The sequence below is a fragment of the Mobula hypostoma genome, chromosome 8 (assembly GCF_963921235.1).
Source record: "Mobula hypostoma chromosome 8, sMobHyp1.1, whole genome shotgun sequence".
In the NCBI taxonomy this organism is placed as follows: Eukaryota; Metazoa; Chordata; class Chondrichthyes; order Myliobatiformes; family Myliobatidae; genus Mobula; species Mobula hypostoma.
The window spans coordinates 99,321,276-99,338,217 of NC_086104.1; the positions used below are offsets into that span (position 1 = coordinate 99,321,276).

The 16,942-nt window shown below is 43.0% G+C and overlaps 1 protein-coding gene across 15 annotated transcripts in view; it reads left to right on the top strand.

Annotated features, from left to right (window-relative positions):
* Positions 1–16,942, top strand: part of reps1 (RALBP1 associated Eps domain containing 1) — a 103,098-nt gene that overhangs the window by 30,720 nt on the left and 55,436 nt on the right. For 4 of the 15 annotated variants that reach the window (XM_063056444.1, XM_063056449.1, XM_063056460.1 and 1 more), the window contains exons 2-6: positions 1,481–1,691; positions 6,199–6,407; positions 9,922–10,012; positions 14,201–14,325; positions 16,424–16,586. In XM_063056444.1, coding sequence (XP_062912514.1) covers positions 1,682–1,691; positions 6,199–6,407; positions 9,922–10,012; positions 14,201–14,325; positions 16,424–16,586 — 598 coding nt within the window. In that variant the 5' untranslated portion in view covers positions 1,481–1,681. Of the gene's footprint in view, positions 1–1,480; positions 1,692–2,177; positions 2,194–5,622; positions 6,071–6,198; positions 6,408–9,921; positions 10,013–14,200; positions 14,326–16,423; positions 16,587–16,942 lie in introns of those variants that run through there. The other 11 variants (XM_063056459.1, XM_063056451.1, XM_063056458.1 and 8 more) reach the window with 9 other exon arrangements.

The following is a 16,942-nucleotide window of genomic DNA, read 5'->3' on the forward strand; positions in this document are numbered from 1 at the left end:
CTGGTTTTTTTCTGATCCCAATCCACAATAACCTACACACATTTAAATCATCTCTAGATTACTTATAATACCTAATACAATGTAAATAATGTGTAAAATAGTTGCTATACTGCATTGTTTAGGGAATAATGTCAAGAAAAAAAAGTCTGTACATGCTCAAACAACAAGTGCTGGAAGAGCATTTCCGGGTTCTCTCCATTTGCGGGTGGTTGAATTCGCACACGCGGAACTCGCGGATAAGGAGGGCCAACTGTACTGACTTGTTACTTAATACTGGGAGGTGACAGCACTGAGCAGAGCACCCGTTTTCTACCAAATATAGATGACTTGTGTGTTACAGGGGTGGGGGTTGTGGCCTCAGGAAGCCACCTGTAATCACAATTTTATGTAACAGGAAGCTACATTACTTGCAGATGTAAAATAAAAATTGAAGCATGTTCTGGGTAGTGATTTATGAATTTCGATACCCAAACAGCCATGGCATCTGGATCATCTGTATCCCCGGTGGGGGGGGGCGGGGGTGGGGGGTGGGACTGAGAAGTGTATTCGCACAGATGAGCAGTTACAGACTTGCTGAAAGGAATGTTAGCGACCTCCAAATGCTGGTTAGAGCAGGGGTCCCCAACCTTTTTCGCACTGCGGACCGGTTTCATATTGACAATATTCTTGCTGACTGGCCGACCGGGGGGTGGTAGGGTTGCCAACGAGCAAGAGTAGCAGCTAAATACGTTGGGTTTACCCTGAGAAAGACTACAATGACCATGAAGCCTTGCGCGGGCACCAGTGCGCATACGTGTATGTGCACGTACCGATTTTCTTTTTTTCCCCTACAAATTGTTTTTGGCGATTCTGTTCTGGGGGGAGAGGGGTGTTAATCACGAACGCAATATAGGTGTTAAGTGGCTAATACACTCAATTTTGTTTCTAAAAGGGTTTATCTAACGAATTTAATATTAAACACACAGCACATATTTTCCTTGCATGAATATAGGGATAAGTCAATTATCAGGGGAATTTGAAGCAAGTGTTGAACGAACTTCCAGTAGAAGTGGTAGAGGCAGGTTCGGTATTATCATTTAAAGAAAAATTGGGTAGGTATATGGACAGGAAAGGAATGGAGGGTTATGAGCTGAGTGCAGGTCGGTGGGACTAGGTGAGAATAGCGTTCGGCACGGACTAGAAGGGCAGAGATAGCCTGTTTCCATGCTGTAATTGTTATATGGTTATATGTCACTTATCAGTCAATAGCATCATAACATTTTAAATAACATTTGGATATTAAACACACAGCACATATTTTCCCCGTATGAACATATAAAATCATTGCAACACACCAATATCGCTGAATCGGGGGAGTCCTGGGCTTGTTTTCCTGCAACAAGATGGTCCTATCGAGGGGTGATAGGAGACGGTGATACTCGAAGGAGGTTCCTTATGTCTAGTCTATTCCGCAATTTTGTTTTCGTTGCATTCATTGCAGAGATATGTTGGAAATGGAAGCAACGTTTTCAGTGCTTTCGTGGCTATCTCAGGATATTTAGCCTTGACTTTGATCCAGAATGCCGGCAGAGATGTTATGTCAAATATGCTTTTCAGCCCGCCGTCATTTGCAAGCTCGAGGAGTTGACCTCCCTCCCGCGCTGACGTGTGCGTTCAAGCTCGACAGTGGGCGTGACAGGGAATGAGGAAAGGTGCGGCTTACTCATATCGCCAAATCATATCGTTTCCTCGCGGCCCGGTAGCGTATGCTTTGCGGCCCGGTACCGGTCCGCGGCCCACTGGTTGGGGACTGCTGGGTTAGTGGACAACAATGAGAGAGGCCAGGCCAGGGGAGTCTAAGCAGAATATTAAGAACTGATGGACAACAAACTAGGATATAAGGGAAGGTGCCCTCTCTGAGCGTGCTGCAAGTGGTTCTTGTTTGTGCTCTTGGCTAGCATATTACAAGAAAACTTCAGACAAGGTATACTTACTAAAGAGGGAGTGCAGGGAAGAGTTCACTGTACCAGTTTCAACTATGACAAGTTTGCTATGAGGATGGATTGAGTAGACTGAACTCTATTCTCTGGTTGGAGTAGGGGTCCCCAACCGGTTTTGCACCGTGGACTGGTTTAATATTGACAATATTCTTTTGGACCAGCTGACGGGGTGGGGTGTTCAAGTTCAACAGTGCGTGACAGGGAATGAGGAAAGGTGCAGCTGACTCATATCGTTTCCTTGCGGCCTGGTGGTTGGGGACCACTGCTCTGGTGTTTAGACAATTGAGGGCAGATTGCACCAGAATGTACAGCTGAGGGGTGATTTGACGGAGATGTATAAAGTTATGAGGGGTATAGATAGGGTGAATACAAAGAGGCTTTTTCTCACTGAGGTTAGGTGAGAACAGAACTAGAGGCCAAAGGTTAAGGGTAAGAGGTGAAATGGTTAAGGGGAACCTAAGGGGGAATTTGACTCAGGGTGGTGAGAATGTGGACTGAGCTGCCTGTGGAAGTGGTGGATGCGGGCTCAATTTCATTTAAGAAAAGCTTGGACAAGTACATGGATGGGAGAAGTATAGAGAACTATGGGACCAGGCTGAATAACGATTCAGCTCAGACTGGATGAGCTGAAGTGCTGAATGACTCTTTAAAAAGCCTTGTCAGGCTGACTGGGTAGAGGATATTTCAACTGGCTGGGTGGTCTAAAACTGGAGCCACAGCTTCAAAGTAAGGGGTTAGATCCTTTAGGACTGAAATTAAACATGTTTGTTTTTTGAATTCTCTACCCTGGAGAGCTGTGGAGGTTTGAGTACAATTCAGGCAGATTACTAGGTTTCCAGACATTAGAGAAGGGGGATGGTGCTGGAAAATGGAGAAAGATCAACCAAAGTTGTTACAATGAAGTATGTTTGAAGGGTCTTATAGCCTCCTCACATTGTGTTCATTTGTTCTTAAAATAGTTGTTTTGAATGAGAACAGTGCATTTTTCACTAAGCGGTGCTATTCTATATATAATACCCCACTTAAATTCCTAAGAGTCACAGCACAAAAACACTCTTCACCCATCTAGTCCATTGCAAGCTATTAATGTGCGTAGTCCCATTGACCTGCACCTGGACCATCTTCCATGCACCTCCCTTCCATGTACTTGTCCAAATTTCTCTTAAATGCTGAAATTGAACCTGCAATCACTTCTTCCAAGGGCACACTCTCAAACTGCTGGAGAGATTTTCCCTAGTGTTCCCCTAAATATTTTGCCTTTTACCTTTGACCTCTGGTTGTAGTTTCACCCAACCTCAGTGGAAAAAGCCTGTTTGCATTTACCCTTTCTATACTCATAATTGTGTATACCTCATTTAAATCTCCCCTCATTCTCTTACACTCTTGGGAATGAAGTCTTAACCTTTCCCTATAATTCATGTCCCAGCAGCATCCTTGTAAATTTTCTCTACACTCTTTCAATCTTACTTACATCATTCCTGTAGGTAGGTGACCAAAACTGTACACAATACTCCAATCACAAACAAGAGAAAATCTGTAGATGCTGAAAATCCAAGCGACAGACTCAAAATACTGGAGGAACTCAGCAGGCCAGGCAGCATCCATGGAAAAGAGTACAGTTGATGTTTTGGGCCGAAACTCTTCATCAGGACTGGAGACATAAAGATGAGCCAGAGTAAGAAGGTAAGGGGAGGGCAGGAAGAAACACGAGGTGATAGGTGAAATTGGGGGGTTGTGGTGAAGTAAAGAGCTGGGAAGACTGCATTGGTGCTGCTTCCTGCACCGACGTGGAGCTTGTTGACGTCAATGAGATGGGAAGGTGATTGGCGAAAGAGATACAGAGTTGGAGAAGGTGAAATCTGATAGTAGAGGACAGAAGGCCATTGAAGAAAGAAATGGGGAAGGAGCACTAGAAGGGAGGTGATGGGAAGGTAAGGAGATAAGATGAGAGAGGGGAATGGGGAATGGTGAAGGAAAGAGTGAAGGCATTACTGGAAGTTTGAGAAATCGCTCTTCATGCCATCAGGTTGAAGGCTACCCAGACAGAATATAAGGTGTTGCTCCTCCAACCTGACTGTGGCCTCATCATGACAGTAGAGGAAGCCATGGACCGACATGTTCAGAATGCGAAGTGGAAGTAAAATGGGTGGCCACTGGCGATCCCACTTTTTCTGGCAGACGGCGCTTAGGTGCTCGGTGAAACTGTCTCCCAGACTACGTTGGGTCTCACCAGTATGCAAGATGCCATACCAAGAGCACCAGACACAGTATATGACCCCAACAGACTCGCTGGTGAAGTGTCGCATCACGTAGAAGCACTGTTTGGGGCTTTGAATGGTAGTGAGGGAAGAGGTGTAGGGGCAGGTGTAGCACTTGTTCCATTTGCAAGGATAAGTGCCAGGAGGGAGATCAGTGGGGAGGGGCAAATGGACAAGGGAGTCGCATAGGGAGCAATCCCTGCAGAAAGTGGGGGAGAAAGGAAAGATATGCTTGGTGTCGTTGGAGATGGCAGAAGTCACGGAGAGTTATGTGCTCGAGGCAGGTGGGGTGGTAGGTGAGGACAAGAGGAACCCTATCCCCAGTGGGGTGGCAAGAGGATGGAATGAGGGCAGATGTGTGCGAAATGGAAGAGATGTGATTGAGGGCAGCATTGATGGTGGAGGAAGGGAAGCCCCTTTCTTTGAAAAAGGAGGACATCTCCTTAGTTCTAGAATGAAAAGCCTCATCCTGAGAGCAGATGCAGTGGAGGAGGAGGAATTGAGAGAAGGGCATGGCATTTTTACAAGAACAGCATGGGAAGAGGTATAGTCCAGATAGCTGTGAGAGTCAGTGTGTTTCTAATAGACATCAATATTTAAGCTGCCTCCAGAGACAGAGATTGAGAAAGGGGAGGGAGGAGTTGGAAATGGACCAGGTAAATTTGAGAGCACAGTAGAAATTAGAGGCAAAGATTAAAGTTAGCGAGCTCTGCATGGGTTCAGGAAGCAACCCCAAAGCAATTTTGTAGTCTTTACAATGCATCTTCCCAGCTCTTTACTTCACCCCTGCACCCCCCACCCTGTTTCACCTATCACTTTTTGTTTCTTCCACCCCTCCCCCCACTTTCTATTCTGATTCCATCTTTTTTCTCCCCCGTTTTCATGACGCGTCAGCTCGAAACATTGACTTTACTCTTTTCCGTAGATGTTGCCTGACCTGCCGAGTTCCTCCAGCGTTTTGTATGTTACATGATACTCCAGATTAGGCCTTTTACAACTTCAACATTATATCCCAACTCCTATACTCAATATTTTGATTTATGAAGACCAATGTGCCAAAAGCTTTCTTTACAACCACTTTCAAGGAACTGTGGATCTGTATTCCCAAGGCAGTCATTTCTACCATACTCCTCAGTACCCTGCTGTTCATTGTGTAAGCCTTATGTTTGTTGGTCCTCCAAAAGTACAACACCTCACACTTGTCTGCATTAAATACATCTACCATTTTTCTAGCTGGTCTGGATTTCCAGCTCTTTTTGAGATACTTGGGTTCTCTTTTTTTTTAAGATAATGCATCTGTCTTGGAAATAGTTGCCTAGGAAAAAGTAGACTGGAGTGGGATGGGGTAAGGGTGGGCTTGAAGAAGTCATTTCCCCCGCTTCATTTCTCAAATCTTAAACTTCTTAAAGTAAAAGATGAATCTGTAAATATATTCAGGTGATTGATTTTGTTTTAAAACAAAAAATAAAGTGAATTTGGGGCTTAGACTCCAGAAGTTGCAGATGCCAAACAATTTGGAATCATGCAAGTTGTTCTTGTGCTGTCCTTGTCAGTGCACCACAATTCAAAGTGCAAAGTTGCTGCTACGGGACAGTGAATTTGTAACTAAGATCAGATTGGTCACCACTTTAAAAGAAAAATGAGGTTTGGTTAAAACCCAACATTAAACTAGTTTAAACGCAAACAACAGGAATTCTGCAGATGCTGGAAATTCAAGCAACATACATCAAAGTTGCTGGTGAACGCAGCAGGCCAGGCAGCATCTATAGGAAGAGGCGCAGTCGACGTTTCAGGCCGAGACCCTTCGTCAGGACTAACTTGAAGGAAGAGCTAGTAAGAGATTTGAAAGTTTATTATCTTTACAGCAATATAATCATAAATTAGTTTGGCTTACAACAGTGCAAATGTCCTATCTCACCCTAGCATTATCATCTGCTTAACCTTTCTTTTTTTTCCTCCAGCAGAGAAGGATCCATTACCCAAATCTGTTGTTTCTGAGAACAAGCAGGAGCTGAGGCGTGCATCTATGTATTCTGAATCTGATAACCAGGTCCAGGGCACGTACACCAGTGTCATTCCTCCCCCTCCCAGCCGAACACAAGTCAAAAAGGTTTCTACCAGCGTGCCTCATGATGTGGTAGCACAGCGAGTGCCGGCAACAGAACAACAGGTATGGTGAAACAATCCATTGTCCTCAGTTTGTGCGAATTTCTCTTTTCCTCTCATCCCCATCTCCATTATGATAATGTACTCAAAAACAGGAAACTTAGTTATCTCTTTAACTATGAATTCAGTCTGTTGATTTGCTGTGGAGTTTGAACTCATGATTTCTGGGTTCTTCCAGCGTCCTAAGTATGAGAGTATCAAAATGCATGAAGTATTGCTATTTGTAAAAGTAATTTACAAATGAATATACTTTAAATATTAAAAGACGTTTTCCTTTAATTATTTAATGTTTTGGGAACAATCAAAATGACCATAAGACATAGGAGCAGAATTAGGCCATTTGATCATGGCTGATTTATTTTCCCTCTCAACCCCATTCTCCTGCCTTCTCGCTGTAACCTTTGACATAATAATCATGAATCAATCAACCTCTGCTTTAAATATACCGAAGAACTTGGTCTTCACAGCTATAGGTGGCAGTAAATTTCACAGATTCACCCAGACATCCCACCTCTCCCGGAAGATCTGGGAGTCTCCCGCAAATTATATACAATGTCCCGGAATTGATTTTTTTTTTGAGAGCGCGTGAGAGAGCGAGCACAAGAGCGAGAAAGCAAGCGCGAGTGAGAGCGACCGTGAGAGAGAGAGAGAGCGCGAGTGCGAGAAAGCAAGTGCGAGAAAGCAAGCGCGAGAGAGCGAGTGCGAGAAAGCAAGCGCGAGAGAGCGAGAGCGAGAAAGCAAGCGCGAGAGAGCGAGAGCGAGAAAGCAAGCGCGAGAGAGCGAGAGCGAGAAAGCAAGCGCGAGAGAGCGAGTGCGAGAAAGCAAGCGCGAGAGAGCGAGAGCGAGAAAGCAAGCGCGAGAGAGCGAGAAAGCGAGTGCAAGTGAGAGCGACCATGAGAGAGAGAAAGCGAGAGAGAGAGTGAGAAAGCGAGAGAGAGAGCGAGAAAGAGAGAGAGCGAGCGCGAGAAAGCGAGCGCGAGTGAGAGCGACCACGAGCGAGAGAGCGCACACAAGAGAGAGCGAGAAAGTTCCAAAAAAAGTCAGAGTGGCAGTGTTCCAAAAAAAAGAAAATATAAAACGTACTTCATCCCAGACTACCCTAAAGTGTACCCCTGCCTAATAGGGGTCAAAGTAATGACAGTGTTGCTGGCTGCACTGTTTGCAACAGTGACTTTTCTATTGCCCATGGTGGGTTAAAATGTAAAAGACATGTTGAGGTGAGTTTAACAGGTGTCATTTGTTCATCAGCATAGCTAACGTTATTTAAACTAGCTGCTAAGGTGCTACTCTATTGCAGACATCCCACCCCTCCTGGAAGTCTCCTGCAGATTGATGGTGCTACCTCCCTGAAATGAGTTTTTGCAGGGTGGGATGTCTGTTCACCACCATCTAGCTGAAGAACATCCCCCTCATTTCTACCCTCCAAAGATATCCTCAATACTTACAACTGCTACTGGGAATTTCTGGCCGCTCATCACTCATGAGGAGAGAAGGAATAGTTGGGTTTGCACTGAGATCCTTGTCCATGCATTAAGAGCACACAATTTTACAGACTACTCATCTGCTCAGACAGACACCCCTGATTCCATCCATGGAAGAGTCTACAGTTCCGACATTGGCAGAATCAGATACTTTTGCAAGAAACAAATTGTGAACCCTCTGCAATTACGTGATTTTCTGCATTTATTACTCATAAAATGTGATCTTACCCTCATCTAAGTCACAATAACAGGCATGCACAATCTGCCTAAACTAATAACACGCAAACATTACACCATTTTAAACAATCACACTCTAGGTTCAAAAATGTATGTAGACTTCTGGGGTAATGCCTTTGACAAAAGCTATTTGGAGTCAGGTGTTTCAATCAATGAGATGAGATTGGAGGTGTGGGTTGCAGAGGTACCCTGCCCCATTTAAAAAAAAAGTCAGGTAACTGACAGAGCCTGCTCTTCTCAAGAAAGATCTGTTTATGTGCACCATGTCTCCATCAAAACAACTTGCAGACGACTGTAGAAGAAGAATTGTAGAGATACATGAAGCTGGAAAAGGCTACAAAAGACCTGCAAAAATCTTTAGAACTTGCTAAAGTTTCTGTTCATGTGTCTACTATAAGAAAAACACTGAGCAAGGATGGTGTTCATGGATGGAAGTCGCTGCTCTCCAAAATAGAACCATTGCTGCACGTCTCAAGTTTGCAAAAGGCCACCTGACTGTTCCACAATGCTTCTGGGACAATGTTCTGTGGACAGCTGAGACAAAAGTTGGTAGAAATGCACATCGCTATGTTTGGAGGAAGAAGGGCACTGCACGCCAACACCAAAACCTCATCTCAACTGAAGCATGGTGGAAGGAACATCATGGTCTGAGGCTGCTTTGTTGCATGTGGCCAAGTGGTTAAGGGGTTCGTCTAGTGATCTCAAGGTTGCTAGTTCGAGCCTCAGCTGTAGCAGTGTGTTTGTGCCCTTGAGCAAGGCACTTAATTACACATTGCTCTGGTGTCTGTGCGAGGAGTGGTGCCCCACACAGACTTCCAGTCTGCGCCTTGTGAGGCATGAAAATGCCCAATGCAGGCCTCTCATGTTCCCCCCGTTCCCCTTGTTGCCTCAGTGCCTGAACAGCTTGCAGTCGTTGAGGGAATGATGAATTCAAAATTGTATCAAAACACTTTAGAGGATAATGTCAGGGTAGTGGTTTGTCACCTAAAGTTTAATAGAAGCTGGATACTGCAACTAGACGATGTTTCAAAACACAGAGTATATCAACAACGGGGTGGTTTAAAGAGAAAATTTGTGGTTTGGAATGGCCAAGTCAGAGTCCATACCTTAACCCAATTGAGACGCTGTGCCATGACTTGAAGAGGATTGTTAATGCAAGGTATTCCAGAAATATTGATAAACTGAAACAGTTCTGTATGGAGGAATGGTCTAAAATTCCTCCTTGCCATTGTGCATGTCTGATTGGCAGTTACAGGAAATGTTTAGGGGTTATTGTTACTTAAGGAAGTTTAAGTAGATTATGTTTGTCTAGTATTGTGACTCAGATGAAGATCAGACCACATTTTATGAATAATTAATGCAGAAAACCAGGTAATTGCAAAGTGTTCACAAACTTTTTCTTACAACTGTTTATTATGGGCGACACAATAGTATGGTGGTTAGGAAGAGCTATTAAAGCACCAGCGACCTGTCGCTGTTTATAAGGAGTTTGTATGTTCTTGTGACCATGTGGGTTTCCTCCCACACTCAAAGGACATGCAGGTTAGTATGGGTTTAATTGGGTAGCACCAGCTCACTGTTACCGTGCTAAATCTGTAAATAACAAAAATAAAATATCACTGACATAGCGTGAAAATTGTTCTGTGGCAGCAGCACAGCACAAGTTACAAAAACTGCAAAAGGCCTATTGTTTTTTGTCACATTAACTAAATGGTGAGCTGAAGTGGCAGCATTGATTGATCCATTGAATTTTATTTCCTTGAAAATTGACTACTAAGACCTGAACTTTCTCTCCGGCAGGATTCGGTTTCCCCAGTTGTCTCTCCTCATCACTCACCACCATCTTCACCAGTTGCTTGGAGGAAACAAAGCAAGCAGCATTCTAGTGGAGGTAATGCAGGGAGTATATGGACTTCCTTTAGTAAATAGAATTATTTCCATTGTGAAGATGGGTTATTATTCTTCTCTCTGGTGTAGAGAAAAGATTAGTTTTATTTGTCACAGGTGCATTGAAATATCAAAACATACAGTGAAAAGTGTTGCTTTTATGATGATGACCAACCTAGTCTGAGGATGTGCTGGAGGCCAGCCCACAAGTGTTGCCACAATTCCAGCATCAACATAGAATGCTCACAATTCACAAACTCTAACCTGCACATCTTTGGAATGTGGGAGGAAACCCATGAAGTCACAAGGAGAACATACAAACTTCTTATAGACAGTGGCGAGAATGGAAGCCCAATCAGTGATCACTGGCCCTGTAAGGCCATTTGCTAACTACTGCACTACCGAGCCATCCCCAGAAAGCCAGTTAGCACAGAGTACATTGTCCCGCAGTCTAAACTGAGAAGCCAACGCCATTTAGCACATTAAGATTTTTTTTTACTAACAATGTTTATCAGCTTCCACTTGATTGTACATCATTCATTTTTAGCTGGAATTAATACACTTCAAGGTGGATATCATTAGTGTTCTGGAAGATAATTTGCCAGTTGCAATGAATGTGGTAGAATTGGAATTGGATTATTATTGACACATGTACGGAAATAGTACACTCACAATGCGCTGGAGGAACTCAGCAGGTCAATCAGCATCAGTTGAAAAGATTAGTCGATGTTTCCGGCCGAAACCCTTCGTCAGGACTGAAGGAAGAACTTTGGGGAGGCTTTGAAGAATGCTGGTAGTTGAAAAAAACAGTAATTTGAAAGACAAAGGGGTGGGGGAGGGGAAGCGGGGAGGTGATTGGCAGGAGAACAATGCGCAGTAGCAGAAGGAGGCGGAACTATGAGGGAGGTGATGTGAAATAGGGATAGAGGAAGGGAGGGGGAGGGAATTACCGGAAGTTGGAGAATTCTGTGTTCATACCAAGGGGCTGGTGACTACCTAGACGGTATATGAGGTGTTGCTCCTCCAACCTGAGTTTAGCCTCATCATGGCAGTAGAGGAGGCCATGTATGGACATATCTGAATGGGAATGGGAAGCAGAGTTGAAGTGGGTGGCTACCAGGAGATCCTGTCTGTTGTGGCGGACATGTCCGTACATGGCCTCCTCTACTGCCATGATGAGGCTAAACTCAGGTTGGAGGAGCAACACCTCATATACCGTCTAGGTAGTCTCCAGCCCCTTGGCATGAACACAGAATTCTCCAACTTCTGGTAAATCCCTCCCCCTCCCTTCCTGAAACAGTTAACACTTTGGGCCAAAAACCTTTATCAGGACCCTTCTGCCTGGCCTGCTGAGTTCCTCCAACATTTTGTGTGTATAACTTTGATTTCCAGCATCTGCAGATTTTCTCTTGTCTGTGTATCATCCCTTTTTTCTGCTCAGAAAGAACACATGGTATGATAGCGTAATGGTTAGCGCAAGTGTATTGTAGTGCCAGCCTGTATATTGGAGGTTTGTTTATTTTTTCATCTCTGAAAAGAGTTTGCACACTTTCCCCATGACAATGTGAGTTTCCTCTGGGTGCTCCAGTGTCCTGCCACATTCTAAAGACGTATGATTAGGTTTACTGAGTTGTGGGCATGCTATTTTGGCGCCAGAAGTGTGGGGACATTTATCTTTAATTGTAATAAAAAAAGTTGGAAATTCAAAGTACAAATTTGTCACCATATACAGCCTTGAGATTTATTTTCTTGTGGGCATACTCAATAGAATGGCCAGCTGGTGGCATAGTGGCAGCAGGGCCGGACTTCGGAGTGAAGGCTCCCGAGTTCGAATCCAGCCAGCTCCCTTGTACACTTTCCATCTGTGCTGGGTTGAGTGTCGAGCTGGCAACTTGGCCTTGTAAAAAATAAAATAAGAAAGCCTGCTAAAAAAACAACGCCGTCACGACAGTGTCCCGATGACTCCATTCGAAATTGAGGGCTTTCTTCTTCTTCTCCTTATACTCAATAGAATAATAACCATAACAGAATCAATGAAAGAGCACTCAACTAGGGCGTTCAGCCCGAGTGCAGGAGACAACAAATTATGCAAATATAAAAGTGGGAAATAATAATAAATATCGAGAATATGAGATGAATAATCCTTGAGAATGAGTTCACAGGTTGTGGGAACTTTTCAATGATTGGGCGAGTGAAATTGAGTGAAGTTCTCCCGTTTGGTTCAGGAGCCTGATGGTTGAGGGGCAATAACTGTTCCTGAACCTGGTGGTGTGAATCCTGAGGCTCCTGTACCTTCTTCCTGATGGCAGCAATGAGAAGAAGTATGTCCTGGATGGTGGAGGTCCCTGATGATGGAGGCTGCTGTATTGTGACAGCATTTCATGTAGATGTGCTCAGTAGTTCAGAGGTTTTACTCATGATGGACTGGTCAGTATCCAGTACATTTTGTAGGATTTTCCGTTCAAAGGCATTAGTGTTTCCATACCTGGCTGTGATGCAGCCAGTCAATATACTGTCCACTACACATCTATAGAAGTTTGTCAAAGTTTTAGATGTTATGCCGAAACTCCATAAGCTACCAAGGGAGTAGAGGCACTGCCGTGCTTTCTTCATAATTGTACTTGCATCCTCTGAAATAATAACTCCTAGGAATTTAAAGTTGCTAACCCTATCCACCTCTGATCCTTTGAGGACTGGCTCATGAACCTCTGGTTTCCTTCTTGTGACCTATCATCGGCCCCTTGATCTTGCTGACATTGAGTGAGACATTGTTATGACATCATTCAGCCAAATTTTCAATCTCCCTCCTATATGCTGATTCGTCACAACCTTTGATTAGGTCTACGACAGTGGTGTCATCAGCAAACTTGAATATGGTATTGGAGCTGTGCTTAGCCACTCAGTAATAAATGTAAAGTTAGTAGGGCAAGAGGCTAAGCATACATCCTTGTGGTGCACCTGTGCTGATGGAGGTCGTAGAGGGAAAGTTGTTGCCAATCTGAGCGGACTGGGGTCTGCAAGTGAGGAATTCCAGGATCCAATTGCACAAGGAAGTATTGAGGCCAAGGTCTTGGAGCTCCTTGATTAGTTTTGAGGGGAATGACAATTTCTTGGCTGTTTTCTAATTTATTAATCTGGCAGGTTTATCCAACAGTATAATCACCTTTTTTCTTACAAAGAGCAACAATAAATTATCTGTAATCGCTTTAAGTAAACTGTCAAAGCAATATCTTGCCCTGCCTGTTTCTTTGCCTTCTAAAGATGTGTTGCTATAGGTTGCTTCCTGCACATGTCGTATCAGTCCTCCTGTTCTTGTTTTGAAATGGGCACTGATCATTGAATGTTGGCTCAGTTCTGAAGGTGTCATGATTGAGTTTTCCATGAGCCTATTTGTACATGTCTAGATCATGCAGGAGAAGTCAGTAGGGAACAAGCATAGTGGCTGAGATCTCTCATTCATCACAATTGTAGTAGCAATCTTAGGTTAACTATCAGCATAACTTGAACATGCTGTCCTTGCTTGTAATGCTTTACATGTTGAGGGTATATTTTTGAACAAATGGGAACAAGACTTGATCTGAATGGTATAGGGATCTTTAATGAATTTGCAAGTTAACTTGCCTGGGCATCAGTTTTCAAACGTAAGAGTTGTGGTAAAGTTAGGAGAAGCACAGTTAGAAAAGCAAGGCATTTCTCCTTGTTAAAATGGAGAATTCCTACCCCCCCCCCCCACACCCCACAGAACAAGATAAAATACACAGTGGAGAATATATTCTTTTAAAAGCCTTTGATCCCAAAGTTAGATACTGATTTGGATTCTGGAAGGTTTGCTTGTGTTTCAGTTGTCCTACGGTACTGTTTGCCAGTGAAAACTTCAGTCCGCTAGCCTTGAGTAAATTGAAGCAGTGCATAGTATTAATACTGTGTAACAGTGTATTTTTTGGCTTTTAAACCATTGAACCATTACTAAATCCTAAAATTATCTTGAATGATTCCAAACATGTATTCTATACAGCTAGTGTCTAGCTTTCTTCTGATCTCTTGCTCAATTTTAATGTATTTACAGAATTTTTATTACAAAATGCATTTAATGACAAGCTTGCAACATGTTTTATTTTTCCATATTGTATTTGAAGCTTAATCTTAAATGGTGCTTGTTTCTTAAGTATTCCTTATTTGCTTTACATTCCAGGGTCGGTGGCTGGTGATGGAATGTGGCCAGCCCACTCTCCCCCTCCCAACCAAGAGAACTGGGTGAGTTTCACTGATACACCCCCGAGCAGCACACTTCCAACAATGCATCCTGCTTCTGTTCAGGTAAGCATGGACAGTAGAGCATCCGGAAGTTGTTTGCTGTAGTCATGGATTTTTAATTTAATTTTACTTGGTATTCATAACATTACACAACATAGAAATGTACTTTAAGTATAGACAGTAACCACCCCCTACAATGCAACTGTTTGGAAATTCGACCTTTCGGAATTGCAAAACTTGGAGATAGGTGGAATGAAGTTCAGTCAGATTTTATTTGAGGGATAAGGACAGTAATTAATCATTGCAATTTATTTACAACTTTCTTTTCCAAAACTGCACTTCCCTGGAAAAAGACTGCGACCATCTACCTTATCTTTGCCTCTCCGTTTCCTTCACTCCAGGGAAAACAGTCCCAGCCAATCCAGTCCGTTCTCATAACAGAAGGCCTCCGGTCCAGACGATAATCTTGTGAATCTTTCTGACACCCCATCCAGCTTATTCACTTTCTCCCTAGAGCAGGAGTAGGCAACCTTAAGCACAAATGATTTTCTAGCATGTGTTATTCATAATTTGAGGCAAAACATAAAGTGATGTATTTAAATGGATAATTCCCATATTTCAAGTTTTTTATGGCGTCTATCTGGCCCACCGTCCGCTCATTAATATGCAATCCGGCCCACAGAGGCAAAAAGGTTGCCGACCCCTGCCCTAGAATGTGGTAACCAAAACTACTTATAATGTTCCAAGTGCAACCTCACAGTGGCGTCACCTGAGCATAGAGGTTAGCATGATGCTGTCTCTTGCAGCTCAGGGTGCTGGAGTTCAGAGTTCAATTCTGATGTCACCTCTAAGGAATCTTTACATCCTCCCCATGGAGTGCATGGTTTTTCTCCAGGTGCTCCAGTTTCCACTCAGTGCAAAGACCTACCCGATAGTAGGTTAATTACTCATTGTAAATTGTCCTTTGATTAGGCTAGGGTTAAATTGGGGATTGTTGGGCAGCACAGATCAAAGGGCTAGAGAGGTCTGTCTATTCCATGCTGTATCTCAATAAATAAATAAATAACCAACAATTTGTATAACTATAATCTGAAGTCGCAATTACTGTACTTCAATTTTATTGCTTTTTGTCGGTTACATAAGAAAAGTGGAGGGTAGATTGAAATATTGAGCTCTTGAAATGGTGTGTAGGGTCGGGGGAATACAAGAATTTAGTGATAGCAGTTGTGGAAACAGCCATGTCGTCTTTGTTACATGGACATGGATGGATAGGAATGTAACATGTTATCAGGTTAAAATAAAATATACAGAAGTATTTTGTTAGTCTGATTAATGGCCACTGTTATGGGTTTGACAGGCTTTTTTAAAAAAAATGTACAGACTATTATATTAATGTGATTTGAACTTTGCTTTTATTTTTCTTATTTTATCTACCTTGGGGCATAGATCGAGTGGATAGCTAAAGACTTTCACACGGTGGAAATGGCTAATACAAGGGAGCATAGTTTTAATGTGTTTGGAGGAATGTATAAGGGGGAATGTCAACCTTAAGTTCTTTACACAGAGGTGAGTGTGTGAAGTGCCCTGCCAGGGGCAGTGGTAGAGGCAGACACATTAGGAGTATTTAAGAGACCCTTAGATAGGCACAGGGATGATAGAAAAATAGAGGACTATGTAGGAGGATTGTGTTAAAGTGATCTTACAGTCGGTTAAAAGGTTGGCACAACTTTGTGAACTGAAGGGCCTGTATTTTGCTAGACTATTCTATGTTCTGTCTGCACTACAGCAAAAATCAAAGTAGAGTTTATGGGTTAATACTGCAGAATTTGTTCTGCTATTATGCCATTATATTTCTTCCCAAAAAAGAGAAGTTGACTGTACAGCCCATTACTTAAATAAATTTGGATTACCCCTTGTAATACAAGCATTGCCACAGTAGTCTTTTGGGTAAAGGTCCTGGACTTCTATCTTTGTGATAGGAATGCAGCTGTATGTCAGAAATTCAGGCTGTGATCACAGTTTGAAGTGAAAAGCTGATTTTTGCCTTGCCAAGTGAGTTGAATAACATTCTCATCCTGGTTAAGCCAATCTGGTAGCTTAGCAAATTACTAGGATGGATTTGTAGCGGTATGAAGTAGTTCACCTTGGGTTTGTTCTGCAGGAACACACAACTGTAAGGACTGTAGCATCCGCTACAAATGCCATGGAAATCCGCAGGCAGTCCAGCGGCTATGATGATCCTTGGAAGATTACCGATGAGCAGAGACAGTATTACATCAACCAGTTTAAAAATATTCAACCAGACTTGAATGGCTTTATTCCAGGTATGATTTGAAAACCAAAATGCTGTCTCATGTTCTATGTGTGAAACCTTTTAGAGAACTAATGGATGGACGCTGCATAAAAGAAACTGATCATTAAATCAAGTTTTTTTCCCCAAAAGTGGAAAGCTGTCCACTTTTTTGTTTGTCCTCCTCTTTCTCACAAGTAAAAGTAGTTTGTAACCCTCAACTCTTCTGTTTCCTCCAAAGAGAGTAGTTTACACTCTATATGACAGCAGAAATGTATTTAAAAAGCAATCATAAAGATGTATATAATTTTTACAACCTGCGTTCTCTCAGAATGTCTTAATCTTGTGTGGCAGGTTGCTTCTATTATGTTATGTCCAATCCACTGGTGT